At 35.8% G+C, this 15,566-nt stretch overlaps 2 protein-coding genes across 10 annotated transcripts in view; one reads left to right on the top strand and one right to left on the bottom strand.

The window, feature by feature from the left end:
* The window catches only part of LOC144980206 (uncharacterized), a 318,826-nt gene that overhangs the window by 258,130 nt on the left and 45,130 nt on the right, over nucleotides 1-15,566 (top strand). The window lies entirely within an intron of this gene.
* Nucleotides 8,970-15,566, bottom strand: part of LOC144980197 (uncharacterized) — a 7,275-nt gene continuing 678 nt past the window's right edge. Inside the window, exons 2-4 of the mRNA XM_078927770.1 lie at nucleotides 12,931-13,173; nucleotides 10,874-10,980; nucleotides 8,970-8,984 (exon numbers count right to left, since the gene is read on the bottom strand). Coding sequence (XP_078783896.1) covers nucleotides 8,970-8,984; nucleotides 10,874-10,980; nucleotides 12,931-13,173 — 365 coding nt within the window. The remainder of the gene's footprint in view (nucleotides 8,985-10,873; nucleotides 10,981-12,930; nucleotides 13,174-15,566) is intronic.

Raw genomic sequence — 15,566 nt, 5'->3', positions numbered from 1 at the left:
TAAAAATTTGTTGTTTGAGCCCAAAGCGTCTATTCAATTCTTTTCCCCGTTTCACGCTATAAAAGGGATAAACTCCACTCCACGGAGTCAATGGCTCTAAAGGACTACAAAAAATGCTTAAAAAGTATCGTTTGATGTTATTTTTTTTGACGGAACAGGGTTTGAACCCGAAAAACGTTCTATTTTTTTTAATTTCGTTCTTTTTTGAAGCTTTCAACCCCTGTTTTTTCCCCCAAAAAGTACGAGAACCTTTGTTACTACTTTTTCCATTCCCCTTTAGTCTAGAATTGATTTATTGGCGGCTATTGGTCTAGTGGTATGACACTCGTTTTGGGGTTGGGAAGTCGTGTTCGAGCCTGCCGGCCATAGTTCAGTCTTTGGAAATATTTTTTACTCACATTATTCCGTACACGGGTTAAAATGAGTCCGCCCGTTAACCTTTGCTTGTCAAAAAAAAATATTTATTGCCTTACAGGCGCCCTTGTCTTGTCCTAAATTTTTAAATGTTGTTTTGGGCAGGGCCCATTTGTAAAGCGCTTTGACACTTTGGGTGGATTTGTCTAAATGAAAAACTTTTTTTTCTTTTTTTTTTTTAAATTGAAAACCCATTTTGAGTCAGAAAACGCAATTGTTATTGTCCGTTTCACGCTACAGAACGGAAAAACTCCGCTCCATGGGGGAAAGGGTTGAAGGATTAAAAAAAAAAAATTTTTTTAAAAAAATTGCTCTTGACTACTATTCTTTTTAAATGGAGCAGGGATTTGACCCCGAATTGTCCATACTTTGATTCTTTTTTCTATTTTTGAAAAGGTTTAAATTTTTATTTTTGTTGTTCCCAAAATCTGAGACACTTAGTTACTTTAGGTAATACCCAAACCCCTTTAGTTTAAAAAACATGATAAATTTTTGGAAAAAATTAAAGCCCAAATTTTGGGCAAAAACCTTTCATATTTTTTATTGCGGGAAAAATAGAGGAAAAAAAATGTACAAAAACTCCAAACGCTCAAGAAAAAAAATTCCCCAAAATGGCTCCCTAATTTAGTTTAGTTCCATAGACGAAAAAGGAAATTTTGTTTCAATTTTTTTTTCTACTTTTATTTCCCCTTGCTTTATGTTTTATTTTATCTGTCGGGCCTCATTGAAAATCGGGCACGAAAACAAAACGAAAAAAAGGGGGGGGTGGTGGTGGGGGGGGGGGGGGGGGGGGGTATAAAGCGACTTTTTCGGGTTAAACTCCTTGGAAGGTGTATGGAGAAGGAAAAAATAAGGGGGGGGGGGGGGGGGGGGGGGGGGGGGAATTTTTAGATTCTAAATCTTAAAGTGTTATGAAAAAGGGAAAGAAATGGGGGGGGGAAAAGGGGACGTTCGGTTCCAAACTTTGAAGTGAGTAGGAAGGGCGAATAGGGGTGGGGGGGGGGGTGGCGAAAAAATGTTCCAGTTTTAAAAACCTTGGAAGTGTGAAAAGTAAACCCGCCATCGGGGACTTTAATAATAGTTGTACATATTGAATCATAAGGGGCATAATTATTCAGTGCGGATGTTATAGACAGATTCTTAGGATTACGGGACGTAAAAGAGGGAGGATGGATGATCTTTATTGACGACAAGTGTTTATTTAGACTAGAAAACTGAAACATATCAATGTTTGAAGGACGAGTTTTCTGACCAAATTTTATTTTTAAATGCGTGTTTTTTCAGAGCACGACAATTAAGGGGCGGTTTGGGTCTTTTCAAAAAAAAAATTAATTACCAATATTGGGCGGTTTTAATCATTCTGTATCGTCATTAAAGGTTAAAAAACAACATTTATGGTAAAATGTTTTAATTATCTGTGTTTATACCCATTTTGCGATCTAATTTGGGGGTCTGACATCAAAAAATACAACAATCTTGTGGCAAACCTTCCACAAAAACTAATGAAGGAATGACCTCCAGATTCTTCCCTTTTGTCATCATTGTACCATAGTGTGTCACCACAGAGAGATTTTACGGCTTTAGCTTATGGATTTTTTTATTAGAACATTACAAATTTGAGAATCAAAATGTTATGACAAACCGCCCCTTAAATGTTGTTTTTTTTAAAAAGAAAGAAATAAACACACACACACACACACACACACACACACACACACACACAAATAACGACAAAAAACAAAACAAACTAACCCGAACAAGTTACAAGACATGTACAGACCAAGAAAACAAACAGATACAAAATCTTGGCAAACATTGAATATTTCATTTGAAACAAACTCAATCACACGAATGTGGAATAGAAAAACAGGACACGTAAACAAATACACACACACACGCACATTACACACACATCCAAAATAAACACGCACACACACACACACACACACACACACATGCATCCAGCTATCATTTCAAAAAGCTGTAAATGAAAATGAGCAAAAAGATACCAACAAAAAACAAAAAAAACAAACAAAATAAAAATCAAAAACAAATACAAAAAGAAAAAAAAACAAAAAACAAAAAAACAAAACAACAACAACAAAAATAAATTTTAAATATAAACGATTGAGATCAATCCCGGGTGAAGTGACATTTTGTTCTGACCTCTGGGTAGCTGGGTCTGTTAGATCTGGCGGAAAGTACGTTGCGATAGAATATCCAAAGGGTAGCAAGCAATCGCTATTGTCCATTTCAGGCAACAAGGATACAGCCATAAGAATGTATTTAAACTATAAACGTTCAAGGTTACACATAGTTTTGTGTGTTGGTCCGTTATTCTCCCGGATGGCGATATTGTGAGTTTCTTAGCCAAGCGCATACTATCTATAAACTTTCAAGAAGAATACATATTGATGCTATGAGTTTAGCCAGAAATCTCAAAACACCCACCAGCCGGATCTAACGTACCAACACACCAAAAAAACTATGTGCAACCTTAAACGTTTATACTCTGATTGATAGAATTTAGTGAGAACTAATAATTGAAATGGCTGTCCCAAAACAATAACAAAGAGCTGAGTGACGCAGATTTCGTTCGTTCTATACTTTTGTGAGTCGCCACGTTATATCTGACTGGTGTATATTGTGAGCATTTTTCATAAACGCACAGCATCACAATTATCGATACTATTTTTATGTTCCAGTTACTGCCTTTTTAACACAAAATAAGTAGGTCTAGGTGACTTTCAAAACGTACTAAGTCCAATTTCCATCATTCAAAGAAAACTGCAATTTTGTGTCATTTATTTATTGACTGAACCTTACACCCTATAGGGAATGAGATTAGCGGAAGAGTAGCGTCCTGTGATTGGACGTCACCTTACAGAGAGAACGTCCATTTGGTTTTGAAGTGGCTCAAGCCGCTTTCACCGGAAGCGAGGACGAGAGACGCATGCGCACAACCAACATGACGTTCTCTCTCGAATAACTTTTCCGCCGGTGACGTCACAGACTATGGGTGACGTCCAATCAAGGGACGCTGCTCTTCCACTAATCTCATTCCCTATTGGAAAATCGTCACATTTGTTACGATGCAACCGTCACTTTTCTCATCCAGATTTCATTTCTTTTTTGCTATAGCTATAAAAAAGTGACATTCTGTATTAGAGCTCATATTGTCGAACAATATTATGTATAGAATGTGCTTGTTGCTTTTATGTTCTGAGTAAGAAATGTCTGTTTTTGTGTTGGGTGGGTGTGAAGTTTGGGGAAAATTCTGAAAATGCCTGGTAAGGAGAGGGTTAAAGACATGCATAATATTGTTCGACAATAAGAGCTCTATTTGTAACAAATTGAAAACGAAATGAATATGTTTATGTTGTGTATATCGCACGTGTGAAATAAAGAGAGGAAGAGAGAGAGAGAGAGAGAGAGAGAGAGAGAGAGAGAGAGAGAGAGAGAGAGAGAGAGAGAATGAGAGAGAGAGTGAAAATAAGTAGGAGTGAAATATCTGTTCAATGTTATAGTTATCATTTAACGTTATAACAAGTGTAACTAAATGACAAATTGCCATATTTATGGACAATAAAAATCTATTACTATTATTATTACAGAATGTCATGTATTTATAGCTATAGATTGATAATGCATAGGGTTACATATTGAATCATAAGGTAATTTAGTATCAGAATGTATAGACAGATTCTTTGGATTACGGCAAAAAGAAATGAAATCTGGATTAGAAAAGTGACGGTTGGTCGTAACAAATGTGACGATTTTCCAATAGGTAGTAATCCTTTTTTTTTTTTAGCTTGGGCGACCGAAGAGTTTCTGGAATGACAGGATTCATGAAGGACAACAGATAACAAAGAAAGTATTGGACTGGAACCCTCAGGGCAGAAGATCAAGGGGAAGGCCACGAGGAACATGGAGAAGAATTAAAGAAGCTGATATACAGAGAAGTGGTAAGACCTGGAATTAGATTAAAAAGTTAGCTCAGGATAGAAAGGATGGAAACTGTTTGTCTGTGGCCTATATCCTGACCCAGGGTGAAAAAGGCAATGATGATGATGATGAGTAAGGAGAGGGTTGAGTCAAAAAATAAATGATACAAAATTGCGGTTTTCTTTGAATGATTACACTGGGACTTTGTAACTTTTGAAAGTCACATACTAAGTGATATGTTGTCTTATTTGTTTACCTCATAGAACAATACCCTGAGTGTTTTGAAACGCCAAATTGTCTCTGGTGATTTTCTATGGAGTCCAAAAGATAGCTTGAAATTGTTAACTCATTTTCTATCAGAATGTGACTTGGGACGTTTTGAATGTCACCTACGGCGATGTGGTCTTGTGGTATGACACTCGCTTTCGGATCGGAAGGTCCTGGGTTCGAGCCTCACGCTCGGCGCATAGTGGTCCTTGGAAAAGGCTCTGTAATCACTTTCTCTCACCGTAATCAGGTGTAATCTGGCCGTTAACAGCGTTGTCTTTGTCTGAGAAATTGTAATATCGCCTAACAGGCGGCATGTCCCGTCCTACATGTTAAATTTTGCTGTTGACCAGGGGCGCCTTGTAAAGCGCTTTGAGCACATTTAGTGGATATTGCGCTATGTAAAGCTAAAAAAATCTCAATTACTCTAAATCTCGCCAATCCTGCAATGGGAAGATATTCTCATTTCCAGAAAACCGCCATGGTCGTGCCGTGAGCGTTAGAGTACTCACGATCGCCACACACTTCATCCAAATTGCTTTCCCCTTTATCGTAATGGGCCGGTTGCTGGTCTTGTGTAAACCGTCACGTTTTGGTGGGGGGAGGGGGGGGGGTGGGTGGGTGGGTGGTGTTATAGTTATTGGTATTGGTGGTGGTGGTGTTGTTGTCGTTGTTGTTGTTGTTATTGTTGTTGTTGTTGTTGGTGGTGGTGGTGGTTATAATGGTGGTGTTATATTTATTAGTGATGGTGGTGGTTGGTGGTGATGATGATGATGGTTGATGATGATGATGATGATGATGATAATGATGATGATGATAATGATGATGATGATGATGATGATGAAGATAATGATGATGATGATGATGATGATGATGATGATGATGATGATGATGATGATGATGATGATGATGATGGTGGTGGTGATGATGTTGATGATGATAGATGATGATACTGATGATGGTAATGATGATGATGATGATGATGATGATGATGATGATGATGATGAAAGAGAAGAAGAAGAAGAAGATGGGCCCGTTCAATGTAATGCAACACGTTTTGTGCGAAAAGAACACCATGCTATACTAGTCAATGGTAGTGGTGGTATTGGTTGTGGTGGATGCTATGGTGGTGGTATTATAATTGTTGTTGTTGGTGGTGGTGGTAATAGTGGTAGTGGTGATGGTGGTGGTGGTGATGATGATTATTATGATGTTGTTCTTTTGTCATTGATACTGGTAGTATTTGTTGTGGTGGAGGTTACGTTGATGGTGTTCTAGTTATTGTTCTTGTTGGTGGTGGTGGTGGCGCTATGGTGATATTGGTGTCGGTGTTGATTATTATGATGATGATGATGTTCATAGTCATGTGTAAACCATCACGTATTGTGGAGATTTGAGACCGGAAGGGATCACTGTGATATAGTCAATGATTTGTCTTTATAAAGCGCATTAGCCACTAAACGTGCTCAAAGCAATTTACAAAAGGTCACTGACTAACAGCAAAACGTAACATGCAGAACGAGACATGACGCCTGTTAGGCGACATTACAATTTTATTTACGACAGAGACAACGCTATTAACGGCCAGGTATTGATTTTACACCTGAGTGCTTTCGGTTGGTCTTGGTTACTCCCAGTTATTTGCAGAAGAAAATATAAGGATATTACAAAGGCTATGTGAGAGATTTGGAGACGTACCGTAGAGATGGACCTAAAACAGAGAGGCCTGTCTGTCCCTCGAGATGGCCCCAAGAATAGCTCGACGCATAGTTGAGTCCTTGGAAAAGGATTTTTACTCTCATGTTCTCACCGTACTCGGGTATACAATGAGTAACTGGCCATTAACAGCGTTGTCTCTTTCCGAAAAAAAAAATGGAATATCGTCTAACAGGCACATGTACCGTCCAAAATGTTAAGTGTTGCTGTAAAGCGCTTTGAGTAGGTTTCCCTTTTGATAGTGTGAAGTTGACGTCACTCAGGTCTTTGTTATCTATATTGTTTAGTGGATATTGCCCTATAGATAGTGTGAAGTTGACGTCACTCAGGTCTTTGTTATTTCTATTGTTTAGTGGATATTGCCCTATAGATAGTATGAAGTTGACGTCACTCAGGTCTTTGTTATTTATATTGTTTAGTGGATATTGCCCTATATAAAAGCTCAAATTATCTGTTTAACAAAAATTATTATAATACTGTATTGCGGAAATTAACATAGATCGAGACGAATCTGTTGAGCCATCAACGATCACAATCGGTCCGGTATTAAAGGCTGAGGTGCTCGCAAATGAAACTGGCAACATGGCGGCCAGATTGGGGATTCACACCATAATAATATTATAGGGACCGATTATTGTGCCCTGGCAGATGTTATAAATAATTATGTGAGTCAACGGGTGGTAGAATTATCCTTAATTTAGAAATAATCAATTGCGCACCTTTTAGAAATATCTATTATTCAATTTTAATTCGTGCTTCCTTACAAAGGAGCATAATATTTTCTGCCAACTAATGTTTTGTTTATTCATCTTAACTACGCCACCACCACATTATCTCATTCATCTGTAGTGTTATTCATCCTGTTTTGTTGATAAAGGGGAAACCCAAAAAGTTCATTTGATCTGCTTTTTTTCTAATTAAATTGAAGCGTACATTCAATTTCACATTATTATTTACTTCTTCGAGCTTCGAGCAGCAACATTTACATTAATTTAGAAAAAAAATTTTCAAGTTACTTGTTCATCAATGTGTAACAAATAGTGTTATAATTTTTAGATTCGTCAGTAATTCTGTGCTCTTTGGCAAAATATTAACATGGGCTGTACGCGTGTCATAAACGGAGCATCGCACAAACGAAGACGTCCTGGAAGAAAACTCTTCTAGTGACTGTGAAGCGCAGAAAACTGTCTTGGTTTGGAAACCATACTCGACACGACAGCCTGAGCAGGATAGTCCTACAGGGCACAGTCGAAGGCCAGCGCAGAAGAGGGCGCCAAAGGAAGATGTGGCTGGACAATATAAAAGAATGGACAGAGATATCGGTTCCGGACCTTCGACATAGGGCTAGCAACAGGCAGGCGTGGAGGAGACTGTAACTTCTGCTTCACGCAAGTCCCCCCGACGACCATCCGGTCATGGGATTGAGTGAGTGAATGAGTGAGTATGGAATAATTTTGATACTCAATCCTATTTTTATTTTAAAGTCGAAGACAAATAACGAATTAATCGGATAGATGGATCTAACGGTTCATATACTAATACATACAGACAGCCACGCCACATACATACACAAAGATATTGATAATAGATAGATAGATAAATATATAAATAGATGGATCGATGGATAGATTAAAAGATAATAGATATAGATAGATAGATAGACATACGGATAGATAGACACATAGATAGATAGATAGACAAACAATAGACAGTCAGATATATAGATAGTTAGATAGATAGATAGACAGACAGTAAGGCAGGCAGATAGATATAGATAGATAGATAGATAGATAGATAGATAGATAGATGGGATAGATAGATAAAATAGATAGATAGATACATATAAAGATAGATGGACAGACAGATATATAGATAGTTGGATAGAGAGGAGAGATGGGAGAGGGAGAGAAAGATAGGAATAGAAAGACAACATAAAATATCCCATCATAATATTGGGAATCAAATTGAGTAAGAAAGTAGAGTGGGGGAAATATCGTTGTGATGGGAATAAATAGGGTGAAGCCAAAATAAATGGAGAAAAATAGGACAATAAATCTGATAAACCCCCAGCAAGTACTCACATACTAACAGACACAGGCACACACACATGCACAGATATATATATATATATATATATATATATATATATATATAAATAATATATATATATAGTTATATAGATAGATAGATAGATAGATAGATAGAGGTTAAGAAATATATATATATTATATATATATATATATATATATATATATATATATATATATAATATCATCATGCAAAAATGAACGAAGACAACATAAATGAGAAAAAAGGAAAAAGAAAATAAAACAGATATTCACTCAAAGCACTCACTCAGACACGCACACACACAATCACAGACAACACATGCTCAAACATACACGAACACATTAACACACATATAAAAAATAAAACACACATATACATAGGATGATGGACGAGAATGAATCATAAGGTTTTGTGGGTTTATTATGGGGAGTCTTTTTGTATCAGCATTTCTTTCCATTTTTATATTATGGAGAATAAAGTCATAAATTTAATATAACGTTTTATTGTCATGAAGAATCCGATGTTTTTGGTTGTGGTTTGAGTAAATATAGATAGGGCTAGATTGGGGTGTTCTTTGGAAGACAGAAGTGGTGAAAAACTACAGACAATATAAAAAGTCACATACCATCCACGCCCACACACACACATATATATATCGGATAATCACAAAAAAAAAAAACCCCGCCGCTTTTTATTTATTTGAATTGTAAAAAGTTAGAATAATATCTTTGTCAATTTGTTATTACTATTAGAACTAATCTTTATTAATAGCATTTGCAAAATATCACAATAATTAGAATAACGGATTTTGAATGATATAAAATCTTGTAAAACCACCTAGAAATTTCGATGTCGAAATGATGATGCAATTTATTGTGGCATTTGCGCGTTTTAATTTTTAAAAATAAGACACTTGTTGCTATGCTTGGGAAACTCTATTCTGATAAATACATAAAATTGAGCTTTTTGAGCTTTATATAGCGCAATATCCACTAAATGTGCTCAAAGCGCTTTACAAGGGGTCCTTGGTCAACAGCAACATTTAACATGTAGGACGGGACATAACGCCTGTTAGGCGATATTACAATTTTTCGGACAAAGACAACGTTGTTAACGGCCAGGTACTCATTTTACACCAGAGTACGGTGAGAGAATGTGAGTAAAGAGCCTTTTCCAAGGACTCAACTATGCGCCGAGCGAGGCTCGAACCCAGGACCTTCCGATCCGAAAGCGAGTGTCATACCACAAGACCACATAGCTGCACTGATATAACTGTTGGAACAGATAAACGAAGACGTCCTGGAAGAAATAGAAGATCGGGCAGGCCCACAAGAACCTTTTCTAGTGACTGTGAAGCGCAGAAAACTGTCTTGGTTTGGACACCATACTCGACACGATAGCCTGAGCAGGACAGCCCTACAGGGCACAGTCGAAGGCCAGCGCAGAAGAGGGCGCCAAAGGAAGATGTGGCTGGACAATATAAAAGAATGGACAGAGATGTCGGTTCCGGAGCTGCTACATAGGGCTAGCAACAGGCAGGCATGGAGGAAGACTGTAACTTCTGCTTCACACAAGTTCCCTCCGACGACCATCCGGTCATGGGATTGAGTGAGTGAGTGATTGGAAGAAAATATTTTGTCAGACCGTAAACACCTTTATTCAGGAAGGATTTTCTTTCTTTAACAACATGGTGCTACATCGCATACGAGCAAAAGAACACAGGCGTTTCTTCGAAGTAAGAATATTTATAAATGTCATAGAGAAAGACAACTGGTCGCCTCAAACCGTGGCCTTCGTTAACTTATCGCCTGACACTGACCAAAACATGACGTCAAAATGCCTGTCGTTGGCCACAAAAGAAAACAAATCGTGAGTCGTATTCAATAGTTCAACCAATGGGACCACTTGTTTACATGAGCACTACTAACGAAACTCACTAGACGGTGCAAAAAACAAATAATGACATCAAAATGCCAGTCTTTTTGGGTTTCAGTGTCAGGCTATAACTTAACGATGGCTACGCTCAACCACTTGGCCTGAATTCATGGATTACCAAATTTGGAATTATTTGACCGAGAAGGTTTATAGTGTACACATTCACAGAAGAAATCTTGAGAGATAGAATTATTTGATGCTGGGAGGAGAAAAACCATTGAGGAAATTTAGTAGTGCATTTTAGGTTGGACAAAGAGAGTAGACCTACGTTGGGTCATTAAAGAGGACGGCAGTCTCGTATTGATCACATATAATGCTAATAGTTGAATTATCATCATCATCATCATCATCATCATCATCATCATCATCATCATCATCATCATCATCATCATCATCGCATCATCATCATCATCATCATCATCATCATCATCCTCCTCCTCCTCCTCCTCCTCCTCATCATCATCATCATCATCATCATCATCATCATCATCATCATCGTCATCATCATCAATTCCCATTTGATTACAGACACCAAGAGGTTGTTCTGCTCCACAAGGTACAAATTATTCCCTTCCATTTCATTTCTCCGTCTGTAAAGATTGATTTTCTCTAACAAGTTACCTGGCAAAAACTCTGGAAAATAAAACAACAGGCATTTGAAAAACTTGGCCAGAAAACTCGTCCCTTCCTATATCGATCGATTTAAATGACCTTCTTCTTGGCAAACACTCCTCAAACCTGGGACGTCGCCAGGTCTTTCTTGAGGCCCAGAGGTTTGAGAGTTTTTGACAGGATGAGGGTTAATTACATTGATCAATATTCGAAGGACGAGTTTTCTGGCCAAAATTTTAAATACGTGATTTTCCAGAGTTCGGCCAGGTAACCAGATAAAATTCGTGAATTTTCAATTCCCCCCCCCCCCCCCCACCCCCGTTTCTTAAAAACCGTCTCATTTATCCATCTATTTGGTCCATTAAGTTCCAGACAGTAAATTTCCCAAGGAAAAAGAATAATAAATTGTCCGAGATTTTAATGTGTGAGAGTCTAGACCAGGGCATTACCTGACGGAATAACGAATTTATATTATGTCGCCATAGATTCTCATCTTTGTGTTTATACATTTTTATGCATGCCACGTCTGTAAACGAATTTCCATTTTTTGGATGAATAAAGTAAGTATATTATTATTATTATTATTATTATTATTATTATTATATTATTATTATTATTATTATTATTATTATTATTATTATTATTATTATTATTATTATTATTATTATCATTATTATTATTATTATTATTATTATTAATATTATTATTATTATTATTATTATTATTATTATTATTATTATTATTATTATTATTATTATTAATATTATTAATATTATCTATTATTTATTATATTATTATTATTATTATTATTATTATTATTATTCATTATATTATTATTATTATTATTATTATTATTATTATTATTATTATTATTATTATTATTATTATTATTATTATTATTATTATTATTATTATTATTATTATTATTATTTATTATTATTATTTTATTATTAAAACAAATTTGAAAAAAATGATTTTGGCCACAAAACTTTTTTTTTAATTTGGCCAGAAAACTTTTTAGTTCAAATGTTGATGATTTCAGAAAACGTCTTTAATATGAGATTTACAAAGAGATCTTGGGAGTATCGGGTTAGAGATTTTTCGACACGTCGGTGTTGATTATAGTTGATTGAAATTTAAATCAAAATAATTTTTTGTGGCCAAATTTAGAAAAGCCTGTTTTATTAGAATAAGGACGTTTAGGTTTTTTAAAAAAAATATAATATTGATTGTAGCAAGGTATGGACAGGGGCAGGTCATGTCATAACTGTCGTACTCTGGAAAAACACAGATTTTAAAAATTTGGCCAGAAAACTCGTCCTTCATAAAAATCGATCGACTTAAATTACCCTCATATCTTGGCAAAAAACTCTTATACCCGGGACTTCGCTTCTAGAGCCTCTTCGTTTTCCTTTTGTCTACATGTGGCCAAAATATTATGGCAGTCGGTTGATAAACAAAAAAAAGCCTTAAGCTTTTTAAGGTTGGTTGTTTATTCTATAATATGGCGTCGTTTCCATAGCAACGGACTTTTTTAAGAAAAAAAGTTGTTTGCAATCGTCCTTCCCAAACATAAACATTATGACTGCGCATAGAAATTTAGGATATTTCATCAAATAAAAAAATGACCCTTAAGTGTCGCTTCCCCTCCCCCCTTTAAAATGAGTGTAAATAGACTCATATTCGTCCAAGACAGCGATCAATAAAATAACAAAACACGGAATGTTTCTGGATCGAAACCCTTCATCAGCCAGTAATAAAATCAGATGAAAACACCAATTAAAAAAAAAACAAAAACAAAAAAAAAATCAACAAAAAAATGAGCTTTTATAAAGGGCAATATCCACTAAACGTGCTCAGAGCGCTTTACAAAGGGTCCCTTAACTAACAGTAACAAACAAACAAACACACACACACACACACACACACACACTCAGACAACTTTCCAGATTGTAAGGTTCTGGTACTTACCAAGGTCCCTCTCGTAGAAGTCGGCGCCATGTTGATATTTGACTCCGTTGCTCTCAGCAATGGTGAGATCCGTGAGGTAGCAGATGGAATAGCCCGGCTCGTAGTCGAAGCCGCTGCACCGGAAGGTCTGTTCGAAGATGCACCTGCGTGCGCATTGCTCCACGCTGAGCTCGGAGATGCTTCTCTTGTGCTTGACGGTCAGAACGTGGTTGGGGAGACGGTTGAACAACTTGCTAAACGCGGCTGTGGATGGGAAGAGTTACACGAATGACAATGAACGTATAGATGGGTAGATAGATAGATAGATAGATAGATATACAAAAAGATAGATGGGTGGGTAGATAGATAGATAGATTGATTGATTGATAGATAGATAGATAGTAGATGGGTGGATGAGTGGAAGGATGGATGAATGAATGGATGGATGGATGGGTGGATGGATGGATGAATGGATGGATAGACGGACGGACGGATACATATATAGATAGATGGGTAGATAAGTAGATAGATAGATAGATAGATAGATAGATAGATAGATAGATAGAGAGATAGATAGATAGATAGATAGATAGATGGGTGGATGAATGGAAGGATGGATGAATGAATGGATAGATGGGTGGATGAATGAATAGATGTTTAGACGGACGGACGGATACATATATAGATAGACAGATAGATGGGTAGATAAGTAGATAGATAGATAGATAGATAGATAGATAGATAGATAGATAGATAGATAGATAGATAGATAGATAGATAGATAGATAGATAGATAGATAGATAGATCTGGTATTTTCGTAATGTATTCATATTTTCATGGTTTTTTTCTTTTGTTTCTGGCTGAAGAAGGGGTTTGAGCCCGAAACGCTTCGTGCTCTGTACTTTGTTCTTATTATTTTCTGAAACTGTTATATTCATTTTTGGTTTAAGATTGTGTGACAAATCACTGACTTTTATAATGTGTGACAAATCACTGACTTTTATAATGTGTGACAAATCACTGACTTTTATAATGTGTGACAAATCACTGACTTTTATAATGTGTGACAAATCACTGACTTTTATAATGTGTGACAAATCACTGACTTTTATAATGTGTGACAAATCACTGACTTTTATAATGTGTGACAAATCACTGACTTTTATAATGTGTGACAAATCACTGACTTTTATAATGTGTGACAAATCACTGACTTTATAATGTGTGACAAATCACTGACTTTTATAATGTGTGACAATCACTGACTTTTATATTTTGTGACAATCACTGACTTTTATAATGTGTGACAAATCACTGACTTTTATAATGTGTGACAAATCACTGACTTTTATAATGTGTGACAAATCACTGACTTTTATAATGTGTGACAAATCACTGACTTTTATAATGTGTGACAAATCACTGACTTTATAATGTGTGACAAATCACTGACTTTATAATGTGTGACAAATCACTGACTTTTATAATGTGTGACAAATCACTGACTTTTATAATGTGTGACAAATCACTGACTTTTATAATGTGTGACAAATCACTGACTTTATAATGTGTGACAAATCACTGACTTTTATAATGTGTGACAAATCACTGACTTTTATAATGTGTGACAAATCACTGACTTTTATAATGTGTGACAAATCACTGACTTTTATAATGTGTGACAAATCACTGACTTTTATAATGTGTGACAAATCACTGACTTTTATAATGTGTGACAAATCACTGACTTTTATAATGTGTGACAAATCACTGACTTTTATAATGTGTGACAAATCACTGACTTTTATAATGTGTGACAAATCACTGACTTTTATAATGTGTGACAAATCACTGACTTTTATAATGTGTGACAAATCACTGACTTTTATAATGTGTGACAAATCACTGACTTTTATAATGTGTGACAAATCACTGACTTTTATAATGTGTGACAAATCACTGACTTTTATAATGTGTGACAAATCACTGACTTTTATAATGTGTGACAAATCACTGACTTTTATAATGTGTGACAAATCACTGACTTTTATAATGTGTGACAAATCACTGACTTTTATAATGTGTGACAAATCACTGACTTTTATAATGTGTGACAAATCACTGACTTTTATAATGTGTGACAAATCACTGACTTTTATAATGTGTGACAAATCACTGACTTTTATAATGTTGTGACAAATCACTGACTTTTATAATGTGTGACAAATCACTGACTTTTATAATGTGTGGACAAATCACTGACTTTTATAATGTGTGACAAATCACTGACTTTTATAATGTGTGACAAATCACTGACTTTTATAATGTGTGACAAATCACTGACTTTTATAATGTGTGACAAAATCACTGACTTTTATAATGTGTGACAAATCACTGACTTTTATAATGTGTGACAAATCACTGGACTTTTATAATGTGTGACAAATCACTGACTTTATAATGTGTGACAAATCACTGACTTTTATAATGTGTGACAATCACTGACTTTATAATGTGTGACAAATCACTGACTTTTATAATGTGTGACAAATCACTGACTTTATAATGTGTGACAAATCACTGACTTTTATAATGTGTGACAATCACTGACTTTTATAATGTGTGACAAATCACTGACTTTTATAATGTGTGACAA

Source organism: Berghia stephanieae, chromosome 9 (assembly GCF_034508935.2).
Source record: "Berghia stephanieae isolate SIO BIC M18660-M18661 chromosome 9, UCSD_Bste_1.3, whole genome shotgun sequence".
Classification (NCBI taxonomy): domain Eukaryota; kingdom Metazoa; phylum Mollusca; class Gastropoda; order Nudibranchia; family Aeolidiidae; genus Berghia; species Berghia stephanieae.
Note: the sequence above shows the minus strand (reverse complement) of the source record. Positions and strands in the feature narration are given on the sequence as shown.